At 48.2% G+C, this 14821-nt stretch overlaps 3 protein-coding genes across 6 annotated transcripts; 2 read left to right on the forward strand and 1 right to left on the reverse strand.

The window, feature by feature from the left end:
• Window positions 1-2056: 2056 nt before the first annotated feature.
• Window positions 2057-4696, forward strand: nmbr (neuromedin B receptor). The gene is made up of 5 exons (XM_058075623.2): window positions 2057-2457; window positions 2960-3101; window positions 3164-3379; window positions 3771-4009; window positions 4088-4696. The coding sequence occupies exons 1-5, from the start codon at window positions 2057-2059 to the stop codon at window positions 4230-4232; spliced, it is 1143 nt and encodes a 380-aa protein (XP_057931606.2). The 3' UTR covers window positions 4233-4696.
• A 1413-nt stretch (window positions 4697-6109) lies between these two features.
• LOC131131286 (uncharacterized) lies at window positions 6110-10894 on the forward strand. 4 transcript variants are annotated; one of them, XM_078794598.1, is made up of 12 exons: window positions 6110-6196; window positions 6656-6842; window positions 6919-6964; window positions 7375-7463; window positions 8141-8269; window positions 8350-8544; window positions 8614-8733; window positions 8842-8916; window positions 9228-9320; window positions 9391-9486; window positions 9717-10224; window positions 10279-10894. In XM_078794598.1, exons 2-12 carry the CDS (start codon window positions 6669-6671, stop codon window positions 10710-10712), a joined length of 1959 nt encoding a protein of 652 aa, XP_078650724.1. In that variant the 5' UTR covers window positions 6110-6196; window positions 6656-6668; the 3' UTR covers window positions 10713-10894. The 4 variants fall into 4 exon arrangements, with proteins under 4 accessions (XP_078650724.1, XP_078650723.1, XP_057931867.2 ...); XM_078794597.1 differs by having other exon boundaries at window positions 9717-10182; window positions 10225-10894; XM_058075884.2 differs by having other exon boundaries at window positions 9717-10894.
• A 1449-nt stretch (window positions 10895-12343) lies between these two features.
• Window positions 12344-14623, reverse strand: slc35d3 (solute carrier family 35 member D3). Its single transcript, XM_058080565.2, has 4 exons — window positions 14376-14623; window positions 13501-13711; window positions 13227-13384; window positions 12344-13140 (listed from the first exon to the last, which is right to left on the reverse strand). The coding sequence occupies exons 1-4, from the start codon at window positions 14598-14600 to the stop codon at window positions 12463-12465; spliced, it is 1272 nt and encodes a 423-aa protein (XP_057936548.2). The 5' UTR covers window positions 14601-14623; the 3' UTR covers window positions 12344-12462.
• Between the last annotated feature and the right edge of the window lie 198 nt (window positions 14624-14821).

Genomic DNA, 14821 nt, shown 5'->3' on the forward strand with positions numbered 1-14821 from the left:
TTGCATTTTTGTAGTGGGTAGATCATTTTGACTCGGTCATTTTAAAAGTAGCTCGCATGCTGAAAATGTGTGAGCACCCCTGCTTTATGGTATCATGTACCCAGAAAAAATGATTACATTTGATTAATGTTCATGTTAAAGGTTAAATAACTGTTAATAGTTATCCTCCCTATCCGTGTGGAAGTGGTAAGTTTTTGGCTATTTAAGTTTAAAGGAAATAACTTGAAGGCTACCGTTTAGGTCGCTAGCTCTCTAGTTTGCGAGTTAGCATGTGTCTCAAGACCCTGCAGTTGCGCAATATGTTGTAAATAAAAAGAGTATAATTGTGACTATAGTCGTGTTTTGTCATGTCTACAGGGCTCTAATAATGCTTTGTTCATTTTAATCTGGAAAAAATAATTTGTCTACCCACCAACTATATGTGGTTTCTTAAGTTTTTATTATTTGCCGTTTTATTATTATTATTATATTTATTTATTACTGATTGATTGATTTTTTTTTCTTGATTTGTTTATTTATTTTTCATCTTATTTTGTGCAGAAAAATAAAACTTAAGATATTTGAGAACAGTGGAATGTTTTATCAGAGCTTTTATTGTAGAAAATTGGAACCAAAGCACTGAAAAAGTTTGTATATTTTTCTGTTTTTAATAAATGCATTGGGTTTTTTTTTTTGGAAAACCTGATGCGGCCCAGCCTTGCCCAGACCCTAGCTCCAGTGGCTCCCAGGTAAATTGAGTTTGAGACCCCTGTCATAGATGATACGCTTGATAAAATGATATATCTTTGTTATGATCTTTCCCCACCATATTTCCACATGCTAACTATTATATCGGATACGTAGGATACTTGCTGGCCTGCTTATTTTCAAAATAAAAGTAACTAAAAGTCTCACACAATGCAATCAGCCATAATGCCAGGATATTATTAAAAATCGAGGGATACACTGATTACCAAAAATGTCTTGCACAGCCAAACTTTATGCGGAATGAACCAATCCGTTTTCCGACCTATCACTCCAGGCCAAAGAATCCTATTGAGAATAGAATAGAATCCTATCGAGATGTAAGAGAGTTATTACTGTTTTCGTAGTAAGAGCATGGAAAAACAATTTTCTAAATACAATGTATACAGACATGACACGGCACACTTCTCCGTTGATGTTTCCGTTGATCGGGTGTTTCTCTCGCCCTGGACGCGGTCTATCGTCAACAGAGTCATGTTGTGGCATTCATGCAGGTTTCTGATTGCGGGTCTGACTGTATCACTGTAGCTCAAAGCCACCTCCACCATGGCGGTGCCTGGTGATAGACGCTGCATGATGCCATACACTGAACTAACAACACCTGCCTTCTTTGGGCCTTTGTATATAGGCCTCAAATATATATATATAGACCTCCAAAACCAATTCTGAAATGATGCAGGCACCCACTGAATATTGTGTACGTGTATTTCCCGTGTGCAATGGAGACCACATGACAACCCATCATTATCTCACCCGATCACGAAGTCGACAATAAATCCACCAGGTGGAATGACCTTGCTATGTATGCAATGTGTATATGTATGCGAATATTCATACATTTCTAGTCAGCATAGAGTATTCATCCTCACCACCAACCAAAAAGGCTTTCACTCTTTTGTGGTGCAAAACGCCAACACTTCCTGTCAAGCATGCATCCTGATGAAGATGATGAAAAAGGTATTGAAGATGATGGTGATGAAGATCATTGTGATGAAGAAAATGGTCAAGAGGTGGTGATGACGTGATGAGTGATGAAGATGTTAATGGAGAGGATGATGATGATGATGATGAGCGCTGACAATGGTGGTGATGAAGATGTTGATGATGATGGTGAGAAGTGACGATGACAACGATGAAGGTTCTCTCTCTCTCTCTCGCTCTCTCTCTCGTTCTCGCTGTCTCTCATCTCGTGATAAAGGGCGCGTGTGTTCCTCGCGCGCACCCAGTCGCTTGTCACTCCGTGCGCGTGGAGCGTCGGTCCCAGCGCGCCTTTACGCGCGCATCTTTACGCGGCGGCAGCGGTGTTTCGGCGATGGACGACGACTTTGCGTCCAAACTTCCGGTGGAAGTTCGGGGGTCCAACTGGAGCCAGGAGTCTTCGGACGGCGTGGAGACGAGCGGCGCGTACGTGGCGGTGCGCTGCGTCATGGTGTCCGCGTACACGCTGATCGTGGTGGTGGGTCTCGTGGGCAACGTGACGCTGGTGAAGATCTTCATCAGCACGTCGGCCATGAGGAGCGTGCCCAACATCTTCATCAGCAGCTTGGCGGCGGGAGACCTCCTGCTGCTCCTCACCTGCGTGCCCGTCGACGCCTTCCGCTTCTTCTCCCACCAATGGCTGCTCGGCCAGGCGGCGTGCAAGCTCATTCCCGCCATTCAGCTCACCTCCGTCGGCGTGTCCGTCTTCACGCTCACCGCCCTCAGCGCAGACAGGTGAGCCGTTCTTCATCACCGTCATGGTCACTTCATTAGGCAACCTTAGCATGTTTACCAATGACTTGTGTTGATGGTCATTATTGATAATGTGGCTAATCAATGATTGGTCCTGAATTTATATGATTACAGGCAATTATTGGTAAGAATAAAACCAAAATTTGATTTGATTGACAGACACTGTGATGAAGATGCAGTGTCATCATCATCATCATGGTGATGTCACTTCCTGTTTTGATTGACAGTCACTGCTGTCAATCACATTTAGCAAAGCTATGCTAACAGGAAACTCATTTGACCCTGATGGCCTCTAATGAGCTTAATGAGCGCCCTAACGAGCTCAGTGACTCGTTAGACCAACATGCACACAACTTTGGAAAGATGAGATGCAGTCTGATGCTTCCTGGAGGACTGTGGACTGTGGAGGTCTGTGGTCCAGGGTCCAGCAGGTGTCATGTGAAGGTCGACAAATGACCTTCTGGCGATGTCACATGTTTCTCAGGTACAAGGCCATCGTCAAGCCCATGGACATCCAGACGTCTGGCGCCGTCTTCTGGACGTGCGTGAAGGCGGCATCCATCTGGCTGTTGTCCGTCCTGCTGGCCATCCCCGAGGCCGTCTTCTCCCAAGTGGTCTCCATGCAGGTAATGCTAATTCTAACGCTAACAACAACGCCTACCTCACCTTTGGCTGCTCCCCCACCAAGGGTCAAAGGGACAGCGAGAACGTGACCTTCGTCAACTGTGTCCCCTACCCGCTGTCGGACCAGATGCACCCCAAGATCCACTCCCTCATGATCTTCCTGGTCTACTTCCTGTTCCCGCTGGCCGTCATCTCCGTTTACTACTACCACATCGCCCGCACGCTCACGCGCAGCGCACACGATATGCCCGGGGAGATCAGCGAGCACACCAAGAGACAGGTGAGGGACAGACGGGGGTCCGTGTCTCAAGTCAGACGCTGTGGAAAGTTCCACGTCTGAATAAGAACGAGCTGAGGAATATTTACGAGTTGACGACCTTTGCTGGTGAACGTGTTTTATTCAAGGTCACTCTCAAGTGGCATCTTATGTGCTCCGGAGGTGACCTTTCACGTGATGGCGTGGAGATGCCGTGGTATGCTGTGATATGATGTCGCTAAACACGACTCACCTTTCAAAGACAACAAACAAAAAAAGGCCTCAGGAGGTCAAAGGTTGTGAGGTTTTGTGGGCAAGCGGTGACCCGTGTGAGTGCACGTGAATGACTCGTGACCTTTCCGCTCATGTCAACACGTTAGGCTGCTAAAGATGCTAATGCTAATGTGTTCCACAGATGGAGACCAGGAAGCGTCTGGCTAAGATCGTGTTGGTCTTCGTGGGATTATTCGCCCTGTGCTGGCTGCCCAATCACGTGCTCTACATGTACCGCTCCTTCCACTACCAGCAGATGGACGTGTCGCTGGCGCACCTGCTGGTCACGCTGATAGCACGCGTCCTCAGCTTCTCCTCGTCCTGCGTCAACCCCTTCGCCCTCTACCTGCTAAGCAACAGCTTCCGGCGCCACTTCAACAGGTCCCTGCTGCCAACCATCCTCCAGCAACGCCACGGGACCGCCCGTCTAACGCTTGCTCTCCCTCTCTCTCTCTCCAGTCAGCTGTTCTGCCGCCGCCGCCCGCGCCCGGAGCGCCAAGCCAGCTACCTGCACAGCACCTCCCACATTCGCCTCACCTCCATTAAGAAGGCCACGGCCAGCGCTGCCACCGCCGCCAACGGCAGGCCAGAAACGGCCATGTGACGACGAGTGGGAGTGTGACGTCAAACAGATCCCGCAGCCCTCTGCCGCCATCAAGCCGCTAAGCTAGCTAGCATGCACGCTGATGAAGAAACATGGCGGTGCATAACGATGACACCATCAGCGCACTCCTCAGGAGGAGCCTTCCTGCCATCATCGGGAAATCAAACATCAATCATTGCCCGATGATTGCCACACGATGCACTTGCGCATGTAGTGTTAGCATGTAGCTCATGACATGGTGTGCGGCTTCCATTAGTGGCGACAGGAAGTGAGAGGCAGAGGAGGGCGCCATTAAGAAGCAATCAGGAAAAGCAATCCCGCCTCACTTTTGCTGTGATGGATGGCGGCGGGGCAGGAAGTAGGGATTCGGCTCTTCCTTTTGGGAACTCGCCGTCGCCATGTAAAAGCTTCATAAGCCCCACCTTTCACCCTCCCGACATTATCATCACTCATTCACGACGTAATCAATGACATCATCATCAGCAGGCGATCCAAAGTGTTGCTGGGCAAAGAAAACGATGAATAGGAGTCTTTTGTGTTGAAAAGTGTAAATGCAAATGAATAATAAAGTTTGTGTCTGCATGATGAATGACTGCCGCACTTTAGCATGTTAGCATATTAGCTCATTTGTATGTGTGTGGTTAGTGGGCGGAGCCAGTAGCATATGACAAGGTTGACTATCTTAGAGTCATCAATGGCGTCACTTAACTTTTTTACGACACTGCTAGCATGTTAGCTAGCATGTCAGACATACACAGTAAATAAAAATAACTGACGGATGCTGTGCTGGTTGTCGTAGCAACCATATTTCTAATGTCGACAAATACTAGAACTACTCATCATTACAGTGCAAATATAAAACATTAACGTACGAAAGTATGTAAGACATTTGTGGACATCATTCCATAATGAAAGTGAAAAGCAGGGCAGAGTGAGACATCACCTCAAGAAAACAGGAGGCCTCCAGTGGCATTTGCTCCCGTCTTTTCCACATCTGAGGGCGGGGTTCTCTTTTATCAGGACGCAGCAGGCAGTGCACTTGCTAAGGTGCGCACACACACACACACACACAAACACACACACACACAGTGGTAATGAATGTGAGAATGAATTAGTTTCCAATTATGAACATCATTTAGCTTAGCGCTTAAACAGCTAACAGGCATGAAAACATTTCTTTCATCCAATCACCTCTAAAATAAACACTTATGCTGCTGGCTGTGATTGACATGTACCTATTAACATATACATAGTTACAAGTACCTATTTGCATACACATATTTACATGACCCTATTTGCATACACAGATTTACATGTACCTACTTACATATATACATATACATGTGGGTATTTACATAAACTTATTTACTAAATTGTGTGTTAATGGCAGTAACTAATTCATTTAATGATGTAAAAAAATATCCCTAATATATATGATATGTATATACTAAGTATTTATATGCTATGTATGTACTTGTTTGTCCAATATGTACAGTATTTATATGTATTGACTTTAACAGGGTTTTTCTTATCATCTTTTTTTTATTTTTTATTTTATTTTATTATATTTTATTTTATTATCATCTTTGACCTCTGCTGGCTTTTGGCCACCGATGGGGGGGGCACCAATGTGGGCGGGGCTATTCTGGGACTCCAGGAAGTAGCCTGAGATGCTAATGATGCTTGGTAGAAAAGGATGCCACAAATGGTTGATTTTGTTGACATCACAGCTAAATGCTGCCACCGTGTGGCCACCCACGAATATCGACGCTCTTCACCTTTGACCTCAACTCCAAAAACAAGGCCTCCTCCCGTTCACCCTTTCAGCACCGTGAGTCGGTGATGATGTTGGCGTGGGGGCGGTGCCTCTGCTCTATTTTGGGGGTTCAGCTGTCCACTTCATCTTCATCTTCGTCTTCCTCTTCTTTCTCCTGTTTGCTTGCACTCTTTGTCAGCTCCGTCTGGTAAGGAATCTTATCTTATCTTATCTTATCTTACTTGATCGCGTCTAACTTTGTCTTATTTATTGATCATTTCATTACTTTCATCATTTTAAAAGCAACTTATAAACAATCAAAGTTGATTAAGTGACTAAGATCACAATTAATTTGCTGGAATTGACAGTGGGTGGAGCCTAAAGTTAGCATTCACTTTAGTCCAAATTATTCATTTATTTGTGTGTATTGTGTTACTTTTTAAATAGGCTACATTAGTGTGTGTGTGTGTGTGTGCGTGTGTGTGTGTGTGCGTGCGTCACCTAGCTAAAGTTAAAGTGAGCAAACACCTTCAGCTGTCGCGTTTCTTAATTTAACTCGTGAGTCATCCGCTGCCATCTTGGCTCCTATGTCGCTGTCACACTGTGTTAGCGTATTAGCTTGTTAGCACCAGATGATGATGACGACATGAGTCTGGTTGCTTGCCAGCACACTGGTGACGATGGAGACGACGGCGAAAGCAACTGAGCTGTTGACGCCCCCCCAGCCCGAATTGCCGGCAACGTCACATGATGATATCACAGAAGGCAGGGTGGCCCCGCACACCGCCGTCCCCTGCGACCCCATGGAGGAGTTCCGCAGGCGACTGCAAGAGATCATCGGCGCCGACGCTCAGGTTAGCATGTAGCATGATGCTATCACGTGTGTTAGCATCACCTGTGTTGCTAACATGGTGTGCTTGCACATCATAGGCGGGCGAGGACATCCATCATGATGACGGCGGGAGTGTGGAATCAGGTGAGGTCATGTGACATGTCATGACAACTATCATATCATCTGTTATGTCGTGGTTGCGGTAGTAAGGGTAGTTAGTGATGTAAGTGTAAAAAGTGTCATAAATATTCATGTAGCGGTTCAACTATCAAACTAGCTAAAATGCTAAATCTACTTACCATGGAGAGATGTCTTGAAGTAACGTCTTTTCTTGACAAACTTCGGACTGTCCTACATTTTAAAAAGATACATACAAAATTATCAATAAATTAAAACAGGCTGTTTTCACAGGAAGCACGAAATCCAAAGAAACACAGACGAATAGGTGCAGATTCTGGAAGCACTTTGTGTGCTGGTTATTGTGTGTAGCTGCTCTATAGGAGTCCACAAGTCAATACAAAGGGTCAATACAAATATCGTGGTTGTTGATGCAGAGTATTCCGGCGTGGCGGCCAGTCTGAGGGAGGGGGCGTTGTCTCCTGAGGACAAGCTAGAACATTTGATGAGGAAACACGCTGAGCTGGTAATTTTCTTCTTTCATTTTTATATCCTGTATCGTGTTTACACTCAAAAAATAAATGTTTAGCTTCAACAAAAAAAAAATAACGCAACAGGTTCCATTAGTCTTTCTTAGTTAGGACAACTTAATTTGAAATTGCTTGGAACCAATTAGCTTTTCCTCTTCACTCAAAGCTTATTTGAAGTAATGCTTACTGAATAATTGTTGTAAAATTGTTGTAATTGTAAAAGTTTTTAAGTTCGTAACTCAAAAAAATATGTTAAGTCAACTGACTTAATCATTTTATTCAAAGTAGTTTAATTTGTTGTCTACTTAATTATAATAACAATGCACAGAACTTTTTAAGTAGCAGTAACTTTATATATATATATTATATATGTGTGTGTGTGTGTGTGTATATATATTATGTTACCAAGCTAATTTTATTAAGTCATGGCAACTTGAATTTTGTTTTAAGCTTACCAACAATAAAATTTGAGTGTATATGACATGCTAAATTAAGTCCATGTAATAGCCAACATAAAGTTAGCAACTTAGAAAGTTTATCTAAATCTATTAATTAATTATTTTACATTGCATTTATGTATTAAATCAAGTGGTGTCAACAGATACTCTGAATTACTTTTTAGAGTGTATACACACTCACCTGTGTGTGTGTGTGTGTGTGTGTGTGTGTGTAGTTGTTGTGTAGGCGTGGCGATGAGAAAGAGCTCCAGGTTCTACGTAAGAACGTCAGCATCCTGCAGGGCGAGCGACGACAGCTGGAGAGATTGTGCACGGAAGTGCAACATTACTACAACACACTCAGGGTGCCGCTCACACACACACACACACACACACATTACACGACCTGAGCACGCTAACAGACCCCCCCGTCCACACCCGCCAGGAGGAGGCGCTGTTACGCTGCAAGGAGGACGAGGAGAAACGGAAGGAGATGACGAGTCACTTCCAAAAGGTTCTGAGTGAGATCCAGACGCAGATCGAGCAGCACAGCGCCCGCAATGCCAAACTGTGCGGCGAGAACGCCCACCTCAGCGACAAACTCCACAAACTGCTGGAGCAGTGCGAGCGCCGGGACCAGGTAAGGGGGCGGGGCTCTCTCCGGGACCCTGAACATCATCTCAACGTGTGTGTGCGTGTGTGTTTGCAGAGTCTGGAGAAGATCAACCGCCATCGCGACCTCCAGCAGCAGCTGACGGAAGCCAAGCTGGAGCAGGCCAACGCGCTGCTGGCCGAAGCCCAGGAGAAGCACCACCGGGAGAAGGAATACGTGAGTGCCGCCGAGGCTTCACCACACCGCGATTCGCTCCCGCTCATGACCACTGTGCTGCTGCTCTGTCTCCCCCTGGTGGTCGGGCCGCGGCGGTGCACGCTGTAGCTGCTTAGCGAGGCCGTAGACAAAACCAGGAAGTGCTTCGCTATGAAGGAGCAGGAGCTGACCATGAAGAAGAAGGTAAACACCTAACGTCTCTCTGCTCTCCTCACTAGTTACTGCACCAGGCGGCTGAGTGGAAGCTGCAGACGCGCACACTCAGCGAGCACGCCGCTATCACCCACTCGCAGGTGAATACTCACGGCAACGCCCACTGAGCCGGCGACACGCCCCCCAAATCAGCAAGAAAACAAACACGCCGACCACACGTTGGCGCGTCAGACTCGGCCGTCACATGACACCAGGAGATATCTTCTCATACCTTTGAACGTGACCAAGAATCTTCGAGAAACCTGACCCGTGTCCTTGGCCTTGTTCTTGTCCTCCTCCAGTTGGCCCTCTACTCCAAGAAGTTTGACGAGTTCCAGACCACGTTGGCGAAGAGCAACGAGATCTACGCTCGCTTCAAGCAGGAGATGGACAACGTAGGAGCTGCTTTTGCTTTGTGTCCTCCTGTCCTCGCCTTCGTGCTGACATTCCGTCTTCCTGTCTCAGATGTCCGAGAAGATGAAGAAGATGGAGAAAGAGTCCAACGTGTGGAAGCTGAGGTTTGAGAACTGTAACAAGGCTCTGACGGACCTGCTTGAAGAGGTGGGTCACATGACCTCGCTTTAGCACGTTAGCATCATGGATGAGGAGACAACACGTCTTCTTCTTCCTCTTCCATTTCTTGTTCCTCTTGCACTTCCTGTTTCCTGTTCTGTTTCCACTTCCGTTTCCGCTGTCTCTTCCTCTTTCACCCCCTGTTCCTGTTCCACTTCCTGTTTCTCTTCCACTTCCTCATCCTGTTCCTGTTCTATTTCCTGTTGCTGTTTATCCAGAGAAGTGAGAAGGGCAAAGAGTACGACGTGTTCGTCCTGAAGATCCACAAGTTGGAGAAGTTATGTCGTGCTCTTCAGGAGGAGAGGAAAGTTCTCTACACGAAGATCAAAGAGGTCCGCCAAGCTAACGACGATCTCTCCTCAAATCTCATCACCACTTGCAACCCGGATGGACCCGGACCCGCCGCCGTGACGCCCGAGGCGCCACTGACAGAGGACATGGAGCGTCTGAGGGCGGAGCAAGCCAAGCTGCAGGAGTTTGCCGACGCCCTGATGGGGTCGCACGCCGCCGATGGAGACGACGAACACGATGATTTGGACTTGGACCAAGACATTGTAGCCTCCGCCTTCGCCCACTTCAGTAGCAAAGGTCACCACCGAGATGATGAACACACATCTGAAGAGACTCAACCAGAACCAGCTGTACAATCAGAAGCAAAACCAGAACCAGAAGAAAAACCAGAACCTGAAGTAGAAACAAAACCAGAACCAGAAGAAAAACCAGAACCTGAAGTAGAAACAAAACCAGAACCAGAAGCAAATCCAGAAGCAAAACCAGAACCAGAAGGTGAACCACAACCTGAAGCAGAATCAACTCTGGAAACAAAACCAGTACCAGAAGTAGAAACAAAACCAGAACCAGAAGCAAAACCAGAACCAGAAGGTGAACCACAACCTGAAGCAGAATCAACTCTGGAAGCAAAACCAGTACCAGAAGTAGAAACAAAACCAGAACCAGAAGCAAAACCAAAACCAGAATGTGAACCACAACCTGAAACTGAATCAACTCTGGAAGCAAAACCAGAACCAGAAGCAGAACCACAACCTGAAACGGAATCAAATCCTGAACCACGACCAGATGAGGTCCTCAATGAAGTGGTGGAGGTCGAAGTGGTGACCCAGACGCCAAAAGCTGAGGCTCCGCCCACCTCTGAAGCCACACCCCCTCCAGCCTTTCCCAAGAAGAAGAAGAAGAAGACTGGCAGGAACCTTTGAATGTGTCCGTGTGGGCGTGTGTGCGTGTTGTTGCTGTAATGTAGCAAACGTCCACTAGAGGTCAGTGTCTTCTTGCAGAGCACGGTTGGTGACGTACGTCACATCGACGCTAAAGGAAGACAACGTTCATTTGAAGTGAAAAAGTCTTTCCTTTCCTAAAAAAAATTAAATAATTACAACTTGATTCTTTCATTTTTAATTTTGGAGTGACGTGACAACTTAAAAGTAAGTCGTCAAATGTGTTTACAAACACACGGGGTGCTAGCATACCACATTAGACCTGCCTTGTCAGCAAGCTACAATAATAGCAATAATAATAATAAAGTTTTTATGTTATTGTTTTATGTTTAATTATTACTTTATTGAATGGAGGCAACTGGACTTCTTCTGGAAGTGAATGAAGTAAATAAAAAAAAAGAGTAGCATGCTCACCAAGCAGTGATGACACAATGAGGAGGCCTTCATGAACAATCAACACCATCAAGAAGAAGATCAAGAAGGTCAGTTTGTGCAGTGGGACAGGTCAGAGGTCATCATCATGCCGGAATGCGGCGTGCTGCGCCGGGAGTGACAAGGTAAACGATGCCTGTCCTTTCAGAGCCGCCATTAAGCTGAAGATGGCGCCATTACGTGCGCGTGAGGTGCACGTGGACACGCTGCAGCAGTAAAGTGCTGAGTCAGCAAACACACACACACACAGCTCTAAAAAAATGAGGTGAACATTTAGACTTTGGTACTTTTAGGTTTATTTTTATCCTTCAACATGCTGCACACAAACACACACAACAGACACACACGGACACACATACGGACAAACGGTGTTGATGATTTGCTTTTGTCAATCAATCAGCTGGTTAGCGCCCTCCTGTGGCTCAATTTTGTAGTTTCATTTTTTTCAACCAATTCTTAAGTGTCCCATTTTGTCCAAATGAGTCTTTGTCTTCGGAGTCCTCTGAAAGGAGCTTATTTGTCTTCCCAAAGTGATCCAGGAGGACTTCCTGCTAGTCATTATCACCTCCGAGTCACAGCGTCCCAGTGAAGCGTGTCTCATGTCTCGGGGACACACGGCGTCTCTTGTAGCGTTAAATGAAGAAAAAAAATCAATGTGAGTCAATATGAAGGCTTGACAGCTTTCTATGTTATTTGTTTGTTTGTGAGGCCTGAGGCCAGGTGCATGAGTGCGCCCCATCAGGAGGCCGCGCAAAAGCGACCTTTTCTTCAACATGTTTTACGTGTCGACGTCTGTTAGCGCGCTAGCTGCTAACATGCCGGCTGACATTTGTGGCGCACAACCACCCACGCTTGTCTCCTTCACCGCTAACTGTTAGCCCGGCGCCTCGGGGGTGCAGACGGCCGCTGTGTTTAGATCATGACGTCTCGTAACTTCGTGTTACTTCCCGTCAAAATAAAAGTTCCCGAGCTGCAGAGGAAGCAACGGAGCGCTGTGCTCCCGTTGAACACGCATGCAAGGAGTGCTGATGCTAAGCTAGGCTAACCTCCGAAGACGAGCATCACATGACCACATCAAACATGACGACATGAAACTGATCACACATAAAAGGAAGAAGGACATTAGCATCTAGCGCATGCTAACGAGTGTTTTCTTGGTTACACTCGCTTAGCCTGGTTGTCATTTGTCATGCTACATGGAGGTTAGCTTGTCGCTAACTCGAGGCGCATGTGCGGGAGCTAGCACTGCTAACGCTAACAGATGCTGGGCCTTCACAGGAAGTGCGTCCCGGCTCTGCCCTCAGGGACTCTGCTGCTCCATGTTGGCGATGAGGGGGTCCTTCTTGAAGAAGTGCAGACTTCTGACGGAGTGCCACACGCCCACGTGGTCGCTGGCTGGCCTCCCGGGGGCGGCGCCCTCCTTGTGAAGATGCTCCCTCTGCATCTCCACAGCTTCCTCGTCCGTCATGACGCCCCCTGCTCCTCCTCCCAAGGTGACCTCCAGGCCCCCATTCAGTGGCGGTCCCTCATTTTCTGGTTTCCTGTCGTCGGGTGCGCTCTCCTCAGCGTGGGGCTCAGGCGTCTCTTGGTAGGGCTCGCCAGGAGGGGGCGCCGCATCCTTCTCGCCATCCTCCAGGTCCTCGTAGGAGCTCTTCTTCTTGGTCTCAAAGAACTTGACCACGCAGTACGTGATGGAGCCCACCGTGTTGACAATGACTCCGCCCACAAACATGGCAGTGGGCGCCACATCGTTGAAGGCCAGCATGCCCACAGTGATGGTGGCGATGCTCTTGACTACGCCCACAAAGCTGGTGGTGACGGCAGAGTTGATGTAGGTGCAGTGGTAGGTGGTGAAGTTCATGGCGCAGCCAATGAGCACGCTGAAGAAGAAGATGGTCGCCACCCGCGGGTCGCTCCAGCCGCCGTACGACCACATGTTGACGGCGTCCATGGAGATGACGGCGCACACCAGCAGCACCTGCACACGTGCGCACACACACAAAGAAAGTCACCTGGACAGGAAGTGCACCTGACGGGCGGCGGTGTACAGTATGTGCGCCTTACGGGAGTGGCCATGATGGCGATGGCGTACTGTGCCGTCAGGGGTCCGTGTTCGCTGTCCGCGCTGGTCTTCTGGATCACGACCAGGTAGGAGGCGTGGATGATGACCGCCAGAACGCCTGTCACGTAACCAAACGGGTCACCGCTCAGGTCTCCCGCACCTGATGGACCGCAAAGAAACTTTGTGAGGACGTGACCACACCCCCAAATTAAACTTACGCATATTAAATTCCGATATAACATGTTGATGTCATGCCGGTGTGATGCAACCATTTACCAGCCAGCGCAGCGCCCCCGGTGGTGATGAGCACGGCGGTCACCACGCCAGGGGAGGGGACGCCGTTCTTGAGGACGCAGACGCCGATGGAGAGCGTGAAGAGAGGCAGGCAGCGCTTGAAGACCACGTACATGGGAAGGCTGAGACCCCGCAGAGACCACAAGGTCAGCGTGGATTGCAGCGTGGACAGGATGCACACTGGGGCGAACTCCTATGAAACGAGCATTAAGCATGAGCGTCACAGTATTGGCTCCCCCTGCTGGTGAGCAGTGGCATCGATCACATGCAGATACTGTACAGTGCAGTATTACATCCCTACACGCTCCTGTGGCATGGAATAAATATGGAAGCATATTTAGGGCTTTGACGTGGATTGAGTTGCGGGTGAACAACGGCAATTGACGAGAGAAGGGGGAGGAGTCTGGAGCTGGAGTCCTCATCCGTTCACTTATTGCAAATGGTGATTCGAAATGGGACGTCAACGTTGCAGGCCATAATCATTTACATGAAAAGTGTAGATCTGCAGTACATTGTTGATGGGACTTCATCTTAATCATAGGTTGCTATGCTAACATGCAACAACTCATTTGCATATTCTTCACGCTAAACATTTCAAACACACAAAGCATGTGAGTATATCATAAAGAATATAGAATAAACTTCAAGTCACATTTCCCTCCGCTGCAAACAGTGACGACAGCTGATTGATCGCCCCTCTCAGCTTGATCAGTGGCGCTGATTGACAGCCGATCGATTGCTCTGACAATCGGCCAAACGAGCCGTCAATCAATAAATCGGTCAGACGCGGCATGGAGCGAAAGCACAGACGTTGCATTCAGGAGGACAGAAGTTGAAGTAAAAGTGTGAGATGTTACCTTGAAGAGGCTGAGGCTGAAGGGGGGGATGGAGACCTTTCCGGTCCTCCTCAGGACCTCCAGGCCGAGCGCGGCCGTGCTGCACGTGCACAGCTGGATGAGCGTGAGGAAGCGGAAGTGCAAGTTGCTGATGAGGAACTTCAGGAGGATGTTCAGCGTGCCCGAGAAGACGCCGTGCGCGACGGCCACGCTGATGCCCAGCAAGCGCCTCCTGAGCACGTCCATGGCCGCGCGCAACTTCGCTTCTGACGGAGGGAGGCGGCGCGCACGGAGCCGGGAAGCGCTGGAGGGGGGGCGGGGTGGGGGCGATGGGATGGGGGACTTTTCCAAGGAAGCGCGCTCACGGCGCTCGCCTCCAGCACGCGCAATCCAAGAGGAAAAAAAGCAGACAGTGATGAAGAGGAGGGAATCCCTGGAAGATGGGGGTGGGGGTGGGGGGGCTGACC

This window comes from Doryrhamphus excisus, linkage group LG11 (genome assembly GCF_037039965.1).
Source record: "Doryrhamphus excisus strain RoL-2023G ecotype Guam linkage group LG11, RoL_Dexc_Guam_v1.1, whole genome shotgun sequence".
In the NCBI taxonomy this organism is placed as follows: Eukaryota; Metazoa; Chordata; class Actinopteri; order Syngnathiformes; family Syngnathidae; genus Doryrhamphus; species Doryrhamphus excisus.